At 70.3% G+C, this 19,762-nt stretch overlaps 1 protein-coding gene across 1 annotated transcript; it reads right to left on the minus strand.

The window, feature by feature from the left end:
* Window positions 1–1,639: 1,639 nt before the first annotated feature.
* Window positions 1,640–18,860, minus strand: LOC135328300 (maestro heat-like repeat-containing protein family member 2B). The gene is made up of 42 exons (XM_064511390.1): window positions 18,836–18,860; window positions 17,592–17,731; window positions 17,261–17,383; window positions 16,635–16,800; window positions 16,157–16,255; window positions 15,506–15,657; window positions 15,149–15,292; window positions 14,508–14,600; window positions 14,162–14,231; window positions 13,956–14,069; window positions 13,431–13,501; window positions 13,034–13,153; window positions 12,327–12,434; window positions 11,978–12,137; window positions 11,787–11,827; window positions 11,350–11,491; window positions 10,725–10,777; window positions 10,344–10,451; window positions 10,066–10,185; window positions 9,740–9,862; window positions 9,406–9,558; window positions 9,135–9,161; window positions 8,660–8,782; window positions 8,395–8,474; window positions 8,161–8,296; window positions 7,938–8,033; window positions 7,554–7,658; window positions 7,198–7,321; window positions 6,930–7,039; window positions 6,491–6,643; window positions 5,611–5,765; window positions 5,308–5,470; window positions 4,857–5,050; window positions 4,354–4,491; window positions 4,048–4,159; window positions 3,534–3,680; window positions 3,047–3,229; window positions 2,626–2,781; window positions 2,358–2,480; window positions 2,114–2,216; window positions 1,912–1,977; window positions 1,640–1,763 (listed from the first exon to the last, which is right to left on the minus strand). The coding sequence occupies exons 1-42, from the start codon at window positions 18,858–18,860 to the stop codon at window positions 1,663–1,665; spliced, it is 4,920 nt and encodes a 1,639-aa protein (XP_064367460.1). The 3' UTR covers window positions 1,640–1,662.
* Window positions 18,861–19,762: the final 902 nt, after the last annotated feature.

A 19,762-nucleotide genomic window follows, 5' to 3' on the forward strand; every position in this document is an offset into this window, starting at 1 on the left:
CTCTGGTTTTGAGGCCCGAAACAGCCCACCCGACCAGTTTTCAAGCCCCAAAAACGCAGGACTTAGTCTCCATTTTTGAGCTCAAAACCCCCAGACCAGGGCCTCTGTCTCCCAGCCCCAGCACCTGCTTCCTGAGGCCCAGAAACACAGGACTGAGAAAGGGAAGCTAAACCCTGCCTTCTTGCAGCTCAACCACAGGTCTGGGGGCTGTTTAGGGGCTCAGAAATGGACTCTGAGCCCCAACAGCAGCCCCCTGGACCCATCCTTGAGCCCCAAAACCACAGGACTTAGATTCCCTTTCCAAGCCCCACACCTGACCCCCATCCTGCTTCTCCAGCCCCAAAACAGCCCCCTGAACCTGTTCTCCAGCACCAAAGCCCAGGACTAAGCCCCCCCTTTCTGAGCTCTGACACCAGTCCCGGCAGCCTGGGGTTGAGCCCCAGACCCGCAGGATGAGCCTCCATTTCGGAGCCCCCAAAGGAGCCCCCGGAGCCTGTCTGGGAGCACCAGACACGCAGGACTCAGCCTCCACCCCCCAGCGCTGCGGTTCTGGTGCTCCCAGACAGGCCCCAGGGGCTCCTTTGGGGGCTCTGAAGTGGAGGCTGAGCCCCCCAAACCCCCCTTCGCCCCCGCCCAGCTCCCAGCCCTGCACCACCCCCATTTCCAGCCCCGCAGCAGCGCCCCGAGCCCCTTTCGCAGCCCCCAGGCACCACGGGGGTGTTGGGGGGGGGGGTGGAGATGAGCCCCCCGGCCCCGCGCGGGTCGGGCCGTGCCGGGCACCCGGGCCGGGGGGACCCTCCGCTCCCCGCAGGCAGGGCCCAGCCCCACGGCGCTGGGCAGCCCGGGCCGGGCGGGCGCTGGGCTCCAGCCCCTCGGCCTTTACTGACCCGCGCCGGCCCCCACCGGCCCCGCAGCCCGAACCTGGCCGAGCGCCGCTGCTCCCCCCGCCACCGCGGGGCCCGGGCCGAGCTGGCAGCGGGCAGCACCCGGCAGCAGCACCGACGGGCGGGCACCGGGCCCGCAGCTGCCTCCCGCCCCGGAGCCGCCTCGCCCGGCCGGGCAGAGCCCCCCGCCCCGGCCCAGGCAGCCCCAGCCGGGCCCGCACCGCTTACCTGGGGCCGGGCGGCCCGGCCGGGGCAGCGCTCGCTGCTGCCGCCCCGCCGCCTCCGGGCTGCGGCAAGCGGGAGCCCCGCGCCGGGGAGGGGGCGGCCCGGGGGCCCCGGACACCCAGCGCCAACGCCCGCCCGCGGCCCTGGGGGCCGGAGCGGCCGCGCATGCGCCGGGAAGGGGCCGCCCGGCTCCGCCCCGTCCCTGGCCCCGCCCACTGCTCTGGCCCCGCCCCTCCCGTGGCTCCACCCCGCCCCGGCATTGGCTCCGCCCACTTCGCGGGTCTGGCCCGCCCCTTGTCTGGCCCCGCCCCTTTGCCCCGCCCCACCCGCCGCCTCGCCCCGCCCCTGGTTCCGGCCCCGCCTCGGCCCCGCCCCGCCCTTCAGCCCCGCCCCCGCCGCAGCTCTGGCCCCGCCCCCTTCAGCCCCGGGACAGCGGCCCCGGCCGGAGCCCCGGGGACCCGGCGGCCAACGGGGGCGGCGGGGGGCGAAGCGGCTCCCGGGCCCCGGCGCAGAAACGCCCCGCTGCTGCGGCAGGTTCCCGGCGAGGTTTATTTCAGCGCCGCCGCGGGGGCTGCTCGAGGCCGGTGTCCCGGAGGAGCCGAGCGGCCGCCTGCTGCACCCGCGGGTCCCCGTCGCTCCGCAGCACCCGCAGAGCTGCAACGGCACCGGCACCGGCGTCAGGGCCGCACCCGGCACCGGCCCGGCCTCCCCGGCAGGGCCGTGCTGCCCCGCGGCCGCCGCCATGCCGGGGCCCAACCCCCCCCAACCCCCGGGCCCGGGGCGCCAGGGCCCCGTCACCTACTTGCTGAGAGCGGCATCGCTTCCTCCCGCGTCAGCCACTCGAGGCCCGCGTGCTCCACGAGGACCCCTGCGCGCGCAGAGCAACACACCGACGTCAGGGCGACGCACCGACATCAGAGCGCCCCCGGGACCCCCGGCCCGGGCAGACGGGGACAGCGGCGGCGCGGGGGCAGCGGCCGCAGAGAGCGCCCGCCCCGACTCACCGGCGACGTCGAGGGCCGCAGCCTGCAGCTCCCCGCAGCTCCCCAGGAAGCGGCGCCGGGCGGCGACGTACAGCATCTCCTGGTGCTCGGGGCTCTCCTGGGCCTGGGGGACGCGGGACGCGCCGTCCTTCTCGGCCGCAAGACGACCCCGCCGCCCTCGGCGCGTCGCCCGCTCCCTCCCTCCCTCTCCCGGGGCCGGCGAGGGCCCCGCGGCCCCATCGCGCCCGGGCGCGCGGCTCCTCACCAGCTGGCTGCAGACGTCGCCCAGCAGCTCGGCCGCGCTCAGCCGGGTGTTGACGGCGAGGCCCTGCCGCACCCTCCGCAGCCCCAGAAATGGGGCGCACAGCCGCAGGGCGCCCTGGCACGCCTGCCAAAGAGAGGTGAGCCGGGGCGCTGGAGTCGCTACCCTGGGCGGCGCAGGGGCCACCGCGCGGGGACGCGTTCGGGGAGGCTCTGCAGAGACCCTGCGGCTGCCGCCCGGCTTCGCGTTTCCCTTCCCCCGGGGCTCTTACCATGGAGGCGCCCGGGTCGGGGTCCCGGAGGTGCAGGACGAGGGTGGCCCACGTGCTGCCCAGCTCCGCCGTGAAGAAAGACCTCCACCTGCTCGTGGCAGAGGCGGCCAGCACCCCGTACAGGGTGAAGGCCGCCGAGCGCAGCGACGCCTGCTCCTGCAACCAGAAACCCCGGCCCTCAGGCGGGCGACTGGGACGCCGCGTACGGCTGTTTCTGCAACACCCGGGTGCTGCCGGTCGAGCACGACGCCCGGGGAAAGGACCCCCACGGGGGGCACAGACAGCAGCTCCTCTGCCCGCCCCAGGGAGAAGCGTCTTCCCCGAACCCTCCCGATCCGCAGCAGCCCCTGCCCCCGCCGCCCCCTCGGACGCGCCCGCGAGGGACCCTTCGCGCAGGTGCCAGACACGGCCGCTCACTCACAGCATCGAAGAACCCCTTGGTGGCCCTGGCGATGTCCCTGAAGGCGGAGCCCACAGCCTTCCCCTTCAGCTCCGTCACCACCTTCGCCAGCGCCAGCAGGCTCTCTGCCACCACCTCCGCCGCGGCCGCGTCCTCCAGGCCCCTCCGCAGCGCCTCCAGCACCGCTCCCTTGTGCTTTCGCAGCTGCCGAGCGTGACGCACACGTGAGCCTCCCGCTAGCCCTGCCTCCCACCGCCCCTCTTCCCCGTCGCCTCCAGGGGCTGAAGCTCTCAGAAGCAGCCCCCGAGCACTTCGCAGCCCGAGGGGCCCGTCGGCACCTCCGTCCCCTCCGCAGCCCGGCTGGTGCCCCAGAACAGAGCGCCCTCGGGGCAGAGACTCGCAGCTGCCTCTGCTGCGCTGCCCGCTCTCTCTCATCCCCCGCAGCTCCCCGCCGGCATCTCTCCGGTCGCGCAGGGCTGCGTTTCGCGCGGAGCAAAGCCCCTCTCACCTTCTCCGGCGCCCCGCTGACCAGGTTGCCCAGGCCGCGCGCTGCCATCTGCCGCACGGTGCTGCTCGAGTCCCGCAGCTTCTCCAGCAAGGCCCTCGCGATGGGCTGGAGGCACCTCCACTCCTGCAGCGCCGGCTCCTTCATCAGCTGCAGCACAGCAACCCGGCCGTCGGCACCCGCAGACGGATGCGGACCAGGCCCGGGAGCAGCAGCCGCCCCGGGCTCCGCACGAGGAAGCCCCGCCAGCCCCGGCCGACCGCCCCGGCGCCCGGCAGCTTCCCTTGGGGCCCGGCCCAGGCTGCGGCTTCGGCCAGGCCGAGGGCAGCGCTGCCCTGTGCCCGGGGGGCTCGTGGGTGGGTGGGGGTGGGCAGGGGCCGGGGAAGGGCAGCTCCTGAGAGAGCTGCTACGAGGGGGGGTCTGCTCCCGCCGGGAACGGGACACCTTCTGCCGGCACCTTCTTGCTGGCACCCTGAGAAAAGCCCTCCTAAACCTCCCTCTCGCGCCTCTCCCTCACCTCCGCACAGAAAGCCGCGGCCGTGACCCGCAGGTTGGCCGAGGGGGCGTCCAGCCACCGGGTCAGCACCAGCACCAGGGGCAGCGAGACGGTCCCGGCGCGGAGCAGCACCCTGCGCGCAGAGCACAGGCAGGCGACGCGCGGTCACGCAGGGCGGCACCCGGCCTCGGGCCCCCGCGATCCCCCCGCTCCCACGCGGGCTCCGCTCGGCCCCTCCGAGACGCCCGGGCCCGGGGGAAGGGTCCCGCCAGCCCCTCCCGGGTCGCGGCCACCCCGGAGCAGCGAGGCGCCTCCTCGGGCTCTCACCCGGTCAGCAGGCAGACGCCGTCGTGGTGAGCCCGGGGGTCTTCCAGGGCAGCCCAGGCGCCCTGCTGTCGCAGCAGCCGCAGCCACTTCCCGTCGAGGCACGTGCGCAGCACCGCCTCCAGGGTCTCCAGGGAAAGCCTGGGCGAGGAGAGAGCAGCGAGGCCTCAGTCACGGCGACAGGCGAAGGAAACGCTGCCGCCCACGAGGCCTTCGCTCGCTCGTGCTGCGAAACACCCCTGGAATGACCTCTCACAACCCTGAAGCCCGACAAGCTCGAAGACACCCGGCCTAGGGACCCCAGGGACCGTCGGCTCACAAACACGCCAACAGAGACCAAACCAACCAGCACGCCAACGCTCATAAAACAAGAACTACAACCAAACAGACAAACCCAAACCAAAATAAATAGAGCCCAGAGGAAAGAACAAGTCTCCCTGGGGCACCTTCCTACCCAGGAATCAAAGTTTGCAGCTTTCCCTGCGTCTCTGTCCCCCGGCTCCTACCTGCAAGGATTGTCGTCGCTCGCGTGGCCCTTCAGGAACAGCTTTCCCCGGGTGATGAGTGCGGAAGACGGCATCTCCTTGCCCACTGTGGCGCTGATCTGCTTCAGCAGCACCGGCAGCAGCTCCGGGAGCAGGCGCAGCACAGCCTCCGGGCTCTGCAGCGCTGACACCACCACAGAGATGGCCCGGGTCATCTGCAGAGAAACGCAACCCAAAGCCGCCTGTGAAAACGAGGCCTTTTCCCACCTGTGCCCTGCCCGCCTCGGGGACCTTCACTGCCTGCAGTTCACTCCCCTGCAGCCCGGCAGCAGCAAACGCTCTCGGCTGCCAGCGCTGCCCAGGGCCCGGCACGGCACCGGCCCGGGGGGCTCAGGGGTGTTCGCGGCGTGCGCGGAGCTCCCTCAGGCTGAAGGGTGATTTGGGCAGTCAGGTACGAAGCCGGTGCACGTACCTTGAGAGGCTCCAGCGCAGCCTCCTCCTCCTCTGCCTCGGGCTTGGCAGAGCTGGTCCTGGGCTGGTCGCTTCCCGAGTTCTTCAGTTTTTCCATCAGAACCCGCAGGACGTGGTCCACAAAGAACTTCCCCCCCAGGACCCTCCACAGCTCCTCGGTGTCACTGCAAGGGAGCAGAAGTTCCCCCGTGAGCCCCCGGGCTCTGGCACCTGCGACGCCCTCGGCAGCGCCAAACGCTCTCCTGGCCTCCACGGGGCTGGTGGCGGCTCCTGCCCGTCCGTGGGGCCGGGGCAGTGCACGTACCTGTCCATGGGCAGCTGCTTCTGCAGCAGGCTGTCGATGACGGCCCCGGGGTGGTAGAGGGCGAGCAGGGACACGGCCTCCAGGAGGAAGTGCCGGAGGGTGTCCTGCTGCATGGTCGGCATCCGGACGTAGATGATGCTCAGGATTTCTGGCACCTGATCGCAGACCACAAGAGCCGTCGTCTCCATCCTCTCTTGCTCCTCCCGCACGGCCCAGGCACCGCCACTCGGCCCACGAGCAATTCCTGCTCCCCGACCAGTTCTCGGGACCCAGCCCTAAAGCCCCAAGGCTCTGCGCAGCGGCGGGGGGACGCTGGACCGCCACGGGGACACATCTCTGCTGCCCACCGAGGGCGACGCCGAGGAGCCACCCTGGGCCTGTGGCCCCAGAGCCAGACCTGAGCGCAGCAGAGGCCGTGACCGGATGGGACTGGGGGCCCGGGGCCACAGGCAGGAATCACCAAAAAAGGGGCCACGACGGGTCCCTAGAGGAACACCACCCTGCGGGCTGGCACAGCCAGGCTCAGGGAGAACAACGAGGACCCGCAACAGCCGTCCAGCATCGTAAAATGCACCACGCAGAGAGGAAAAGGCGGGCAGCGTGTGGAGCTGGGGACCAAGGAAGAACGAGCAAGGAAGGGCACCGTGCTGGCGAGCGTGTAAAAACCCCCAAGCAGCACCAGCAGTCAGGAGGAAGAAACCCCCAGCACCAACATCATGTTCCTCCCGGGGCAGGACCTGGGACGCCAACGACTTGCCGCAACCCCCTTCTTCCGGAGGCAGATGGGTGCCGTCCATCCCCCTTCGGGCCCGGGCCGGGACGGCTGAGCATCGTGCCCGAGAACCGGGGAGCAACTGGGCACTTTGGGTGCGTCTCTCACCTCCGTGAGCAGCTGCCCCCCGCACGTCTCCAGGAAGGTGAGCAGCCACTCGCCCGCTGCCTGAGCACACGTGGACTGGGCCGACAGCATCCCGTCCAGGGCGGCAGAGAGGAAGTCCGTGGCCTGCGCTGGCGGGATGTGTTTGCAGACGATCTGGGGAGACATCAGAAACGGGAGAGGCCACGTCGCAGGTCTGCTCTGGCCCTTCGGAAAGGAGAGGAGACTCGAGCGCGCGGCCGGCGGGGCAGTTCGCTGGGCCCGCAGGGTGCCAGGGCTTTACGGGGCAGCTGTGCAGGCAGGGCCTGCCGTGCTCTGTGCCGCTCGACAGCCGCTTGCTGCTCCTTTGGCTCTCCCAAAACGCAGCGGGGCCCCGGCAGCGAAGCAGGGAGCCGCGCGGGAGCCCGGGCACCGGCTCCCCCCGCGCCGTGGGGCCAGGCACCTTTCTGAGTCTGGAGGAAGCCTGGCGCAGAGCCTCGGCGTCTGGGGCGCTCAGCCGCTGGCACAAGGGCTGCACCTCGTCCTCCTCGGCCCCCGTCTCCAGCGTCCTGCCTGCAGGGAGCACCAGGAGAGAAGGGCGGCGATGGCGACGGAGACCCACCTCTGGCCCAGGGGCCGAGAGGAAGGAAGAACGGAGCCCGGCCCCGCGCAGTCGTGGGGCGCGGGGGGCAGCGGGGGGCTGGCCGAGGCCGGGAGGGGGCTGCCCTCACCTTGTATGCGGAGGAGGTGGCCGAGGCAGGCCCCTGCCCGCTGGCGGGACGTGGCCAGCGAGTCGCAGGTGAAAGGCGCCAGCAGTCCCACCATGGAGCCAAAGGGCCCGAAAGAGGTTTCTCCCTGGGGAAACACAAGGACGACGAGGAGGTCGCGGGCAGCCCTGGGGGCCGATCTCCCTCTCCCGGCTGTGCTGGCGCCCGAGCCGTGGCAGGGCATCGGGGCAGGCAGCGGTGCAGCCCCACAGCCCGGGAGACCCAAAACCCAGCGCCCGGCGTGGGGCAGAGCTCCCTGCTGGGCCGCAGCCAGCGGGGAGGGGGGACACGGCGTGCGGGGGTGGGGGGTCCCTTCTCACCGTGAGCTCGAATCGCTCCTCGAAAGCGCCCAGCAGCTGGGCGCAGGCCTGCAGGGCCCTCTCCCGCTCCCACTCCTTGGCCGAGGTGAGCCAGTACTCCAGCACCTGCGGAAGAGCACACCCGGCTCACACCAGTCCCCCCGGCCGTCCCGGCCTGCCCACCGCCACCCCAGACGCCTCCCTCCCGCCCAGAGTCCCGCCCAGGAGCTGCCGCCTCGGCAGCCGGTGGCGCGGCCCCTTGCGTCCCCAGCAGCCCCTCACGGAGGGCACCGGCGCAGACCTGCCCCACGGCCACCTCGCGCTGACCCCGCCGCCTCCACAGCCCAGCTCTCCCCACGCAGCCGGCACTGGTGACGCCTTCCCCGTCCCCCCACGGACACTCACGTGCAGCATCTCCGCGAGCCAGTCCGAGCTGAGGTCTTCCTCCAGCAGGGCCGTCAGCAGCTCGCCGAGAGCCCCCATGGTCCGCGCGTGCAGACCCTGAGCGCGGGGAGAAGGACGGGCGTTGGGCCGCGCTCGGAGACGCCCAGCTCGGCCGCAGGGGCAGAGCGCGGCGCGTGCTGCGGGGGATCCCCGGAGAGGCCGGCAGAGAAGGGCCGGCAGGTACCTGCACGTGCCCGGCGTCCGCCGCCGTCGCCCCCTCCTCTTCCGCCGGCTCCAGGGCAGGCAGGGGCATCACGCTCCCCACACACTGATCCAGGAGGTCGCGGTTTTCCTCCCGGCTCAGCGATGGCTTCAGTTTGCTGGCAGAGAAAGAGGGAAACACACACGCGTCTCACTCCCGCTCCCCAGAGCGGCGGCTCAGACGACACCCCCCGCAGCCCCGGCGCACAGACCCTACCTCAAGTGCCCCACGGCCACAAACGCCTCCCGGCGCACGGGGGACGCCAGGCGATCCCGGGGCTCCCCCTGCACGAAGCCCTGCAGGTCACGGAGACACGCGCACAGTGGGCAGCGGGCGGCCGCCGAGAGCCCTCCCGCCGGCACCAGGCTCCGGGCGCTCCAGAGGTCGCGCGCGGCCAAGGCGGAGCATCGCGCCTCGGGGCGACCGGCCTCGGGGCTCGGCCCCGACCTCCCCGCGGCACCGGCCCGGCCCCGGCACTCACCAGCAAGGTGCCCAGCAGCTCCCGTTTGCGGCAGAGCTCCACGCCGCGGGAGCCCCCCGCCACCCGCACGGCCCGGCTGACCTCGGCGACGCTCCGGATCAGCGCCAGCTTGAGCTGCACGTCCTGCGTCCCGGCACAGGGAAACACGGCGGCGCCGGTGAGGAACTCCTCAGAGCGCCGAGGGCTCAGCGAGGAGCACGGCGGGCAGCCCAGCCCCAGAGCACGGCGCGCAAGGGCCACTGCGTCTGCCCAGCGCCTCGGGCACCTCGGCTCGGCACGCGGGTCGCAGGAAGGAAACCTCCTCTCCCCTCCCGGGAAGAAGCTCCCCCCGCGGAGGCACGAGCTTTCCCGGCTACCCACCGCAAGGAGACCCCCGGCCCCCGGCCCGGGGAGCGGGAGGGCGAGTCCGGCACGCCTGCGAGGGGAAAGGGGTGCGGGAAGGGCCGCGAGCAAGGCCCCGGGGGGCAGGACTTACCTTGGTGGAGAAGGAGAAGCCCAGCACCTGGAAGGGGAAAGGCGGTGGGGTGAGAGGCAGAGAACCAAGGCGCACAGACGCGGGACACGCAGCAGCGGCCCCGGAGCGCACAGACCCCGCGGGGCAGCAGGGACGAACCAGGGCTGCCGCGTCCCCCTCCGCCAGCACGGGCAGGGCACAACCGCCCCCGGGGCGCTGGGGGCAGTCGGCGCTCGCGGGAGCTTCGGGGAAGACCCACGTCTGCGTGGCCGCCCTGCGCCCGCGCACCCACCTGGCAGCTGGCGCGGTAGTGCCGCAGGATGCGCCCCACGACGTCGCTCTCCACGCGGGCCAGGAGCTGCTCCGGCGGGGCGCGGAGCGCGATCCGGCCGTAGGCCAGCACGAGGGCCGCGTGCCTCCCCGCTCTCTTCCCCTGGTGGTATTCCTGCGCCGTGGGAGAAGCCGCGAGACGTCAGCCCGGCGCCTCCGTCGGGCCCCGGCTCCCGCTGCCTCCCGGCGAAGGAGCCGCCCCGCTTTCCACGCAGCAGCCACCCCTGGGCTGCCGCTGGTTTGCAAGTGGAAACAAAGCAGAGGACAAAGGAGCCAGGACGCCCGGCATCCTTTACCTTCAGGCGTTTGAAAGCCCCGGACACTGGTCTTTCCTCCATGGACGCCCCAAACTCCTGCAGCACCTCCAAGGCAAGGTGGAAGTGGCTCTCGGCAGAGCCGGCCACAACCGAAATCATCGCCTGCAACACAAGGGAAAGGGTGAGGCGGCCTCTGGCCGACACTCACCACGGCAAGCTCCGAGCGACACTCGCGATATCCTCCGACGGGAACAGCAGCGGCAAGGAAAGGAGGAGAGCCTGGAGCGCTCTGCTCGGAGAGATCGCCGCTCCCCTGGGAATACCGAGGGGCTCCGGGGAAAGCAGGGGGAGAAGAGGAAACTCACCTCTCTCTCAGACACCTCCAAGTAATTCATCCTTAACAGATACTTCTTCATTTCCCGGCGGACGTAGGGGACGTGCCGACACGCTGCCAGGGACACCCCGACAGCTTTATACAGGAAGGCCTGAAAGACAAGCGGCCACCCCAGACGTGGTCACGCACGGTCTGGCGGCACAGAGCCGGCCGCGACGCACCAGCCCGCACCAGGCCCGGCTGAGCTGGCCGCGGCGCCCGGCCGTTCCGCTCGGCTCCCGCAGAAACGAGGCCTCGGCAGGGACCCACCTGCTCCCGGGACGGCCGGGGGTAGCTGCCCGTCTGCTGGCTCAGCTCCACGCTCAGGCCCACGGTCCAGGCCTGGCTCTCGATCGTCTCCAGCGACGTCCTCAGGAACTAGGGGAAACACAAGTTGAAGCGAAGCCCCCGCAGAGCGGGTCACGACGTGCGACGACGGGACACGGCACAACACGACACGACCCTCTGGGATCCACAGCTGTTTGCAAAACAAAATCCCCAGGGCCTTCGCAGGGGGTCTTTCCCGTGTTTCCTGTTTTCTGAACAAAACCGGCATTTCCCTGCTCAGGGCTCCCCTGCTCCTGGTTACCTTTCCACCCACACCTTCCCCCTTCCCCACCGGTAGTTGCTGCCCTCGCGGCAGCGCTGTACCTTGAGCAGGAGCTGCTCCCACTCGGCAGAGTCCAGGCAGCTCTCGCTTTGCCCTACAAAGCCAGAGCAGGAAAACCCTCCGTGTTACTTAGCGCCAGAGAAGAGCCCGGGGGCTCCTTGGCACTCAAACACCCTCCGGCTCCCACGCCAGAAGGGGCCCAAGCCGCGAGGCTCAAGCCCTGATGCCGAACTCTTGGCCGGGCCCAGGACACCTGACGGACCCTGGGGACGGGGGACAGGGGCACGGACTCAGCTCAGCCACACGCCCGCCGGTCCCAGTCCCCATCGCTCGACTGCAGCTCCCAGAGCAAACCAGGCCCTCGCACGAGGGCTCGGACCACGCACACACATTTGCATCCCTCCCTCCCCGTCCAGCCCTCCCAAACACCCACGCAGCGAGGACGCCGGGGTGCTGCCACACCTGCTCGTGGCAGTGACGGGCAAGAAAGGCCCCGTCCCCCAGATGAACTGCTCCTGGGCGTCAGCGCTGCTCCCTGGAAGGGCAACGGCTGCAGAGCCGGCGCTGAGAAACCCAGGGCCAATTCCCCTCCCTCACGCCTGGACGCCGCCTTCTCCTGCCTCCCCTTCGGCCTCTCCAGCCTCCTCCTCCCCGACGGCACGTTACCTTCCAGGCACTGCAGCAGGAAGGGGATCTTCACGGCCCACACCATCCCCAGGGCGCCGTGGATCTCTGCGGACAGGGCCCGCAGCAGCCGCAGGGCAGCGACGCCGCAGCCGCCGCCGGCGTGAGGAGCCGCCGCCACCACCTGGGAGAGGGCAGGCGAGACCTGGGCTCGGGGCGGCCGGAGGAGCCGCAGCTTCTCCCCGCACGGAGGGCGGTCGCCCGGCCCCGGCCCCGGCCCAGCCGGGAGCTTCTCCCCGGCGCCGCCGGCTTCTCCCCCGCGCAGCAGCAGGGTCCCGCGGGGCCGGGGAGGCTCCGACTCGCTCCCGCACGCCGCTTCCTCCCCGCGGGCTGCCGGCCCCGGCCTGCGACGCGGCTCTGCCCCGACCTCTCCCGCCGCCTCCAGGCCCCGAAGCGCTTTCCCCGGGGCCCCTACTCACCAGCAGGCGAGCCAGCAGGGCCTGCGGCCTCGGCAGCTTGGCTGCGAGGAGACAGAGAGGCCGGTGAGAGCGGCGCGACCCGCCGTACCCTGCCCCTGCCCGGGCTGGGCAGCCCCCACGCAGCCCACGGGCTGGTGCCCCGGCCCCGGCACAGCCCGGCACGGCTCACGGCGAGAGCTTCGGCTTCCTACCTCGCTGCCGGGAGGCCGCGACGTTGGGCTCCTCCTCTCCGTCCTCGCCCCCTGCTCTCCCCCGGCTCTCGGCCAGCTCTCGCAGGCACCGGCAGAGCGGCACCAACGTGCCGGTGTACTGGGCTGGCACCACGTACTGCAGCAGCCGCGGCCACAGGAGCTGCAGGGAAGGACGAGGCCACTCAGCACGTCGCGGTTCCCACCTCCGTGCCAGCTCCAGCTCGTTTCAGCTCCGAGATGGAAACGACACTCTGCATTTCCACTCGCCTTGTGCGCCTGAGGGGCTGCTCGGGGAGCACTTTGGGGAGAGCGGGGCAGGGAGGCAGCAGCAGGGCGCAGGACGACTTACTTTGGTCATCCCCCGGACGGAGACGTCCAGGGAGCGCAGGATGTCCAAGCACAGGGCTTGAAGATCTGCTGCTTCCTGCGCTTCTGCCTCAGACAGCTTTCCCTGCGCCTGCAAGACACGGTTGGGACAGCACCAGCATCAGCCCCTGTCCCCGAGATGGCAGGTGAAGCCTGAACCACCCAGCGCTGCCGGGATGCTCCCCCGGGAGCCCCCATCTCCGGAGGCAGGAGAGAGCAGAAAGTCCCACGGGAGGGGCCAGATCCCAGGGGAAGGAAGCACTAAACAGGCTGCGACCAGGGAGACCCGCTGCTCCTCGGGGCGGTCGCCAGCGTCGTCAGTCGGGGTGTCGGGATTACGAGCTCCTCCGGGGCCCAAGCGATGCCGCAGCGGCACCGAGCCGGTGCAAGGAGGTTGCCCCGCGGCGGGGCTGCGCTCAGGGACAGCGCTGAAACGGCAGCACGCACGGCCCAGCGGAGTCACGGCCCAGGCAGCGCCGCAGTCGGGTTTGTTACGTGCTGGTGGGAGGCCAAAGCACCCCCCGGCCTCCTCCGAGATCCCCCCGGGAATGGCGGTGGGGACGCCGCTCGGCCCTCTGCACCGGGGACTGCAGCCCTGCTGGGGGGGCTCCCCATTGCCAGGGCGCCCGCAGGGGCTCCCCGGACACCCCGGGCACACAGCAAAGCCGAAGCGCCGCGCTCTGCCCTCACCAGTCTGCCGGAGGCCTGGCTGAACGTGGCGAAGACGTGGGCCACCAGGTCCCAGGCCGAGCAGCTCTGGACGCTGCAGCCCAGCAGCTCCTTGGTGAAGCGCAGCGCTGCCCTCGCCACCTGCCACGGAGCACGTTGCAGTTACCCCCTCTGCTCAAAAGCCCGGGGGCAGACGCCTTCGCACCCACCCAGCCCCTGAGCCCCGCGCGGAGACCGTGGGGGTGCGGGAGGCCCCGCTGCTCCCACAGCCACGGCCACGCAGGAGCATTTCCACGGGGAAACGCTCCCCTAGGCTCGACCCCCAGCAGCAGCCCTGCCGGGGGCTGGCCAGGCTCTGCCCCCAGCAAAAGCTTTCTCTGCCGCCCACCGCGGTGCCGCCCCGCGCCAACCAGCTCACCTTCCTGCTGGGGTCTCCCAGCGCGCAGCGCACCGCCTGCACGAGCAGGGGCAGGCTCTGGCCTCTCTCTGCTGCTGGGAAAGACGGGGAGAGGCGGGCGCTCAGGCAGAGACCTCCCCAGGGAGCTGCCAAAGCTCCCAGCTCGCTCACACACGAGCGGCACCGAAAACCCAGGACAAGACGGTGACGGCCGAGGAAGCAGCAGAGTCCCCCAGCGACTCCGTTTACAGACACAAGCGGGTGACGGGACCGACTGTTTTAACACCACAGAGCGCTGCAGAAATGCGAGGGGTACAAGTAGCTCATGTCCCTGCCCCGTCACTGAGCGTCAAGCACCGTCACTGGTGCGTCGCCATTTACAGCCGCCCCATCACATCCCTGTCCCTGCAGCCGCACAGCAGCTCAGCTGGGGAACACGCGCTTTGCAGCTCGTCTCGGGCGTTTGTGCATCACTTGCAGTCGTGTCTGCCCCCAGCCCGGCAGCCCAAACCCCTGGCCGGCCTCGCTGCGCCCCGCGGCACTGACCTGTGGGGCGCACCAGGGCTCCGAGCAGATCCAAGGACACCACGCGAGCGGCCTCGCTCCGACTCCCCAGCTGCGAGCGCAGAAAGGCCACCGTGTCCTCAGGGCAAACTCGGGCTGCGAGGGAAGAGTCGTGCTCTGCGTTAGCCAGAGGGTCGGGAGAGAGCAGCGAGGGCACAGCGGTGTCCCGCGGAGCCTCCTCCCCTCACCCAGCAGCAGGACGCAGGAGGACAGCTCCGACCGGTGCTCCCCGCTGTGCTGCTTGCTCCCGTCACTGAGCTGTGGGAACAAGGGGCGCTTTAGAGAGAAGAGCACCAGCTCCGAGGGGGCTGGAAAGAAACTGCTCCCTCCGCTCTGGCCTCCCCGGGGGCTTTGGCTACAACAGCCTCTGGACACCGCAATGGGAGGTGACTCCCAAATATCTGCACAGACCTGGCCTTAAGGTAGGTCCCGCTGCAAGGATGCTCTGCCCGGCCGCCCAGCAGGACCTTCCTGTCCCCGTGGGTCAGGTCTGCGGCACCCAGCGCAAGCGGTACGGGGTCGGGCTGCCCTTACCTGGCGGTGCACAGCGGTGCCGATGGCCTCAACCTCGTCCTGGGGGATGGGGATCTGCACTTCCCCCAAAACCGCCAGGAAATAACTCAGCGCCTGCAAGGGAACGGGGGTGGGAAGAAGAGCGGGGCTGTCACCTAAAGCAACGTCTTAAGAAAGGAAACCCAGCGTTTCTGTGATGAAATTCCAGCCCCCCGGAAAAAAAACCCCCAGACCCTCCTGCACGGGGCTTCTCATGTGTCCTTCCCTCCCAGCAGCAGCCTTAGAGGGCCTCTCCTCTGCACACAGCCCCTCTGACGACGCTTCCCCACACTTCGCACCCCTCACACCTCCCCTCCCCGCCAGACGGGGCTGGACAGTGCCCGGGCGTTAGAGCAGAGCCCCTCGCGCGCACGACGCCCCAGGGACGGGGGTCGAGGCCTCCCTTCCCGAGGAGGTCGGCCCCGGGGATGCTCAGCTCCCTCTCGGCCCCACCTGCGCTGCTCTGGCGCTGCCCGAGAAGCCCAGCAGGCCTCAAGCCTCCCCTGCTCGCCCCCTTTCTTCTCAAGGGGTCCCGGCTCCTCCAGGCACCCCACAGACCCCCCAACACCTCGCGGCACACGCACAGACCCCACAGCCTCACCGTGCCCCACACAACGCCTCACCTTGGTCACCCGGAAAGTGTCCTGGACCTGCTGGTACTGGCCCAGGAGCCAGGGGAGCTGCTCCCACACGCGCTCGCGGTGCTCTTCCTCGCGCACGAGGAGGCCCATCATGGCAGCCATCGCCCCCAGGACGGCCTGCTTGGCCTGCAGGGAGGGCAGCGAGACGCTCTTCAGCGGGGCCCCAGGTCCTTCCCCCCCGACACGGTCTGCCCTCCCCACGGAGAGGCAGCGCCCTGCTCCCCTGGAGGAGAAGGCCTTGCTCCGGAGGAGAGGGCACGTCCCCACCCCGGCCCCCCCGGATCCGGCCCTGCCCAAAGGCCCCCGGCGTCGCGGGGCCGGCGCGGCAGCCGCTCTCACCTCCTCCTCCTCGCAGCCCAGCCAGCTCCCCACCGCGTGGCCGAAGAGCGGGGAAACGCTGCTGCAGAGCTGGGCCTGCCCCACGCGCGGGAAGCTGCACTGCTGCCAGGCGCCCAGGTAGCTGTTCACGGCCTTCGACCACTGCTCCAGGACTGCGGCGAGAGAGGGCGCAAGGGTCAGGGCGAGCCCGTGGCGGGGACGAGGCCTTGCTCTGCCGCCCCAGCCTGCCCTCGGCCGCAGCCCCCCGCTCGCCGCGGCTCCATCCGAGACCGGCTCCGGCCCCAGGCACAAGCCGCGCGGTGCTCGGAGGTGCCCCGATGGAAACGCTGCGCTGTTGCTCTCCTCCTCCCCATCACGCCTCCTCCTCCTCCTCCTCCTCCTCCCAGCCGTGCTCCCCTCCTGCGCTTCCCCCTGCGTCCCTGCCCCAGCCGTCCCAAACACTCGCCCTCTCCCCCGAAACCCCCCAAAACCAGCCCGCCCTGCACGCAGCAGGCGGGAGGGAGCCGGGGCAGAGCTCGGAGCCCGGCAGGTCGCACCGGGAGCAAAGCGCCGCAGCAGAGGCGCCGAGGCTGCCCCGGCCCTGCCCCTGCCCCTGCCCCTGCCCCTGCCCCTGCCCCTGCCCCTGCCCCTGCCCGCGGGGCCGACACTCACCGCTGCAGACGGCGCGCAGGGTCCGGCTGCTCCCCACCTGGCTCAGCATCGTGCGCAGGGCGAAGAGCGTCATGCCCACGAAGGGGACGCACCGCAGGGCTGCGGAGAGGGCCGGGCAGAGGCGCAGAGAGCGGCCGCCGTCACGGGGAGCCGGGGCAGTGCACGGGGGAGCCCCAGGGGAGCGCGGCGGGGGCCCAGGGGGGTGCCAGAGCTGCCCCAGGGGCTGGGGCAGGCCCCGGCGTGGGGACGGCTTGCCGGGACTCGATGGGGTGCTGGTGCCTGCCCTGAGTGGGGAGCGGGGCAGCCCTTCGGGGGCCTGGGAGGGCGGCGGGGGCAGAGCCGGCCCCAGCAGCCAGCGAGGGGCACCGAAACCTTGCAGCCTCCAGTTCAGCACGGAGCATTTTGGGGAGATCGGGGAGGATCCCTTCTCCCGGGTACCGCAGACCACAGCCCCGAGCCGGAGGCCGAGGGGCCCTACCGTAGCTGCTGGCCAGCTTGCCCAAGGTGACGAACACGAGGTCCTCGGAGATCTCTCCCAGGGCCCTCAGGCGGCACTGCAGCTCGCACATGACGCTGTCGAAGTGGCAGCGGGCCAGAGCCACCAGGACGTCGCTGGCGGCCGTCCGCACCTGCTCCGTCACGCCCTGGCGAGAGCCACGAACCTCCCTCAGCGGGAGAAAGGCCCAAGGCGCCGGCAGCGACCGCCTGCCTCCAGCTCTCGGTTCCTGCCTCGGCCACCTCCCCGCTCAGCCCCGGGCATCGCCCCCCAAATCCACTGCAGCGACGAGTCCCCAAGGCCTTTGCCTCCAGGAAACACTTGCTGGTGCAGAAATCGCGGCCCTGCACGTCCCAGCTCCGCCACCAGCCCTGGGCGCAGGCGCCGCCGGCACAGGCAGCTGCTCTGCTCTGCGCTCCCTCTGCAGCGGGGCTGGACACGGCCTTTTCTATCGCGGAGCCGCATCCGCGGGGAAGGAGCTGTCACAGGGGTCTGGGAGCCTCTGACGGGGCTTAGTGCTAGACACGGGTCCTCAGAGCCCTCCTACGTTTTACCAAACCGGGCTCTAGCCAGGCGCCTCTGGCTGCCTTCAGAGAGGAGCAGCTCACCTGCGCCGCTCTCATGTCCCTCGAGGCCGCTGCGATCACTCTGGCCAGGACAGCGCTCTGCACGCGGCCGTCGTCGCCCTGCAGGACTCTCTCCAGCTCTCGGTAGACCTCCGCTCTGTCGCCCTGGGGACACGGCCCAGAAGGGAAGAGCTTGCCCTTGCCTTTCCTCAGTGCCAGGGAGCCCCAGAGCCGGGGACACGGGCCCCGCCAGCGTTGGCAGCGTTTGCAGCACGCGCGGGTGGCAGGAGGGCGGCGGCGCCCTCGGGAAACCAGGGGCCCTGCCGGGCACCCGCAAACCCAGGCCCGGCACAGCGCGACGCCCCCGCCTCACCTCCTCCTCTTGCAGGCGGTTTGACAGAGAAGCCACTCGCCCAGCAGAGGTGGGGACGGCTGCAGGGACGGACTCTGCCGCCCTGCCTCCATCCTCCCGAACGGGAGGCCGGGACCAGCAGCCTCCACAAGCGAAGAGACCTGCAAGGAGAGACCCAGAGGATTAGCACCAGCTCTGCTGGCCTCAGCTGCCTGCGCTGCTTCGGGGCAAACGTCTCCTCAGCCTGCAGAGAAATCCTTTCCCCCAGCACTAACACCGCAGCCAGGGCTGTGTCAGCAGGCGGGCAGCCAGCAGGGCAAAGGCAGGGACTCCTCCCCTCTGTGCAGCACTAGCGAGACCACCCCGGACGCTGGTCCAGCCCAGGCTCCTCAGTAAAAGACAGACACGCTACAACGCCGTGATATAGTGGAGTGAGTCCAGAAGAGAGTCATCAGGATGGCTGGGGACTGGAGCACGTGATAGGCGAGGGAAGGCTCAGAGAGCTGGCTTGGGGCGGCCTGGAGAAGGGGAAGGGAGAGCAGTGCCTTGCTGCACTAGGAAGAGCATTGCCAGGAGGTCGAGGGAGGGCATCCTCCCCCTGCTCAGCCCTGGTGAGGCCACTGGAGGACTGGGTCCAGTTCCAGGCTCCCCAGTACAAGAGAGACATGGAGAGAAACAGGAGGAAAAAACTTCTTTACTGCGAGGGTAACCGAGCACCGGAACAGGCTGCCCAGAGAGGTTATGGGTCTCCATCCTTGAAGATACTCAAAAGCTGTCTGGACACCATCCTGGGCCAGGTGCTGCAGGTGACACTGCTTGAGCAGGGGGTTGGACTAGGTGATCTGCAGAGGTCCCTAGGTCTGGGCTTGGAACCAGGGGGCCTCTGCTACCAAAACAAGGTGGACGCCCTCAGAGCCACCAGGCCCGTCAGGCCTGACTCCTCATGAGGCAGCATCCAAGTCCCCTGCACTGCTGTGTGTGAGGGCAAAGCAGACCAACAGCTCTGCACAGTTTTCTCCATTTCCCATCTGCATCACGGTCGGGGCCCATTAGCTCCTTGGGTGGAAAGCCCGTGAAACCAGAGCCTGGAGGGAGCTGCATGGGAGCGAGGAGGCGGCTTTCTCCCGGGGAGCTGGTGCGGTTGCAGGGTCAGGGCAGCTCTCGCAGCGTCAGAAACGGCCAGCCCTGCTCAGCGGTGCCGAGCACCAGGGGTTCGCGCTGGGGATCTCCTGCAGCCCCGGCCCAGCCCCGGCCCAGCCCCTCACCTCGGAGCGCCCGGAGTCTCCGCATGGCGCCGGGCCAGGGACAGCGCTGCTGCGCCAGCCCTGCCTGAGGACAGAGCGGGACCGCGGGGACCCGCTCCTGCGCGCCACCCTCCCCGCCCCAGAGCGCTGCGGCCAATGAGGGCCTGCCCCGGACACGCCCGCCTACATCACAGAGGGCCCAGACCAATGGGGGCCTGCTTGGGGACACGCCCCCGCCCATCACAAAGGGCTGCTGGCCAATCAAGGCTTGCCCCAGCAGCCACCCCTGCCCATCACAAAGGGCTGCCAGCCAATAAGGGCCCTGCCCCAGGGCCACGCCCACTCAGGGCAGGGGGCCAGAGAGGGCAGCAGGCAAAGGACCCCACCAGGCCCCCAACCCTGCCCCATCTCCCTCCATCACTGCCACCCCCTGGGTTTCCTCCAAGGGGGCTGGGCACCGACCTGGCCTCAGCAGCCCCTCCCAGCCCCACAGCCAGGGGCGACTGCTCTCCAGGGGCTGCTTCGCCCTTTTCTCTCCTCCGCCTCTTTGCCTGCCTTTCTCCAAAAAGGAGCCTGCTGCAGGCTTGTCACCTGGGTACACGCCTGTCTGTGTCCTGCCCTCTGCTCCCTCCACCAAGGTTTGCACTCCCTCTCCAAGGAGCACAAAGCTGGACCCAGAATTGGAGACCTCAGGCCTGTGACAGCCTCCAACATGCCATAAGAACAGGGCTCAGGGGAAGGAGAGAGGCAGTGCACATCCTAAAGGAAAGCTCCTATCAGCTCATATTGTACAGGAAAACCTAAGCTCCCCTTTATTGGGCAGGAGAAAATTTCAGCAGAAGACAGACCCTGCAGATCAGGAGGACTTGGGGTCTGGGCACATAGGCCCCCCCACGCCAACAGTCAACTTACTTGGTTGACTATAAACTCCCTGCTGGCATGGCCTGA

Source organism: Dromaius novaehollandiae, chromosome 4, assembly GCF_036370855.1.
Source record: "Dromaius novaehollandiae isolate bDroNov1 chromosome 4, bDroNov1.hap1, whole genome shotgun sequence".
Classification (NCBI taxonomy): Eukaryota; Metazoa; Chordata; class Aves; order Casuariiformes; family Dromaiidae; genus Dromaius; species Dromaius novaehollandiae.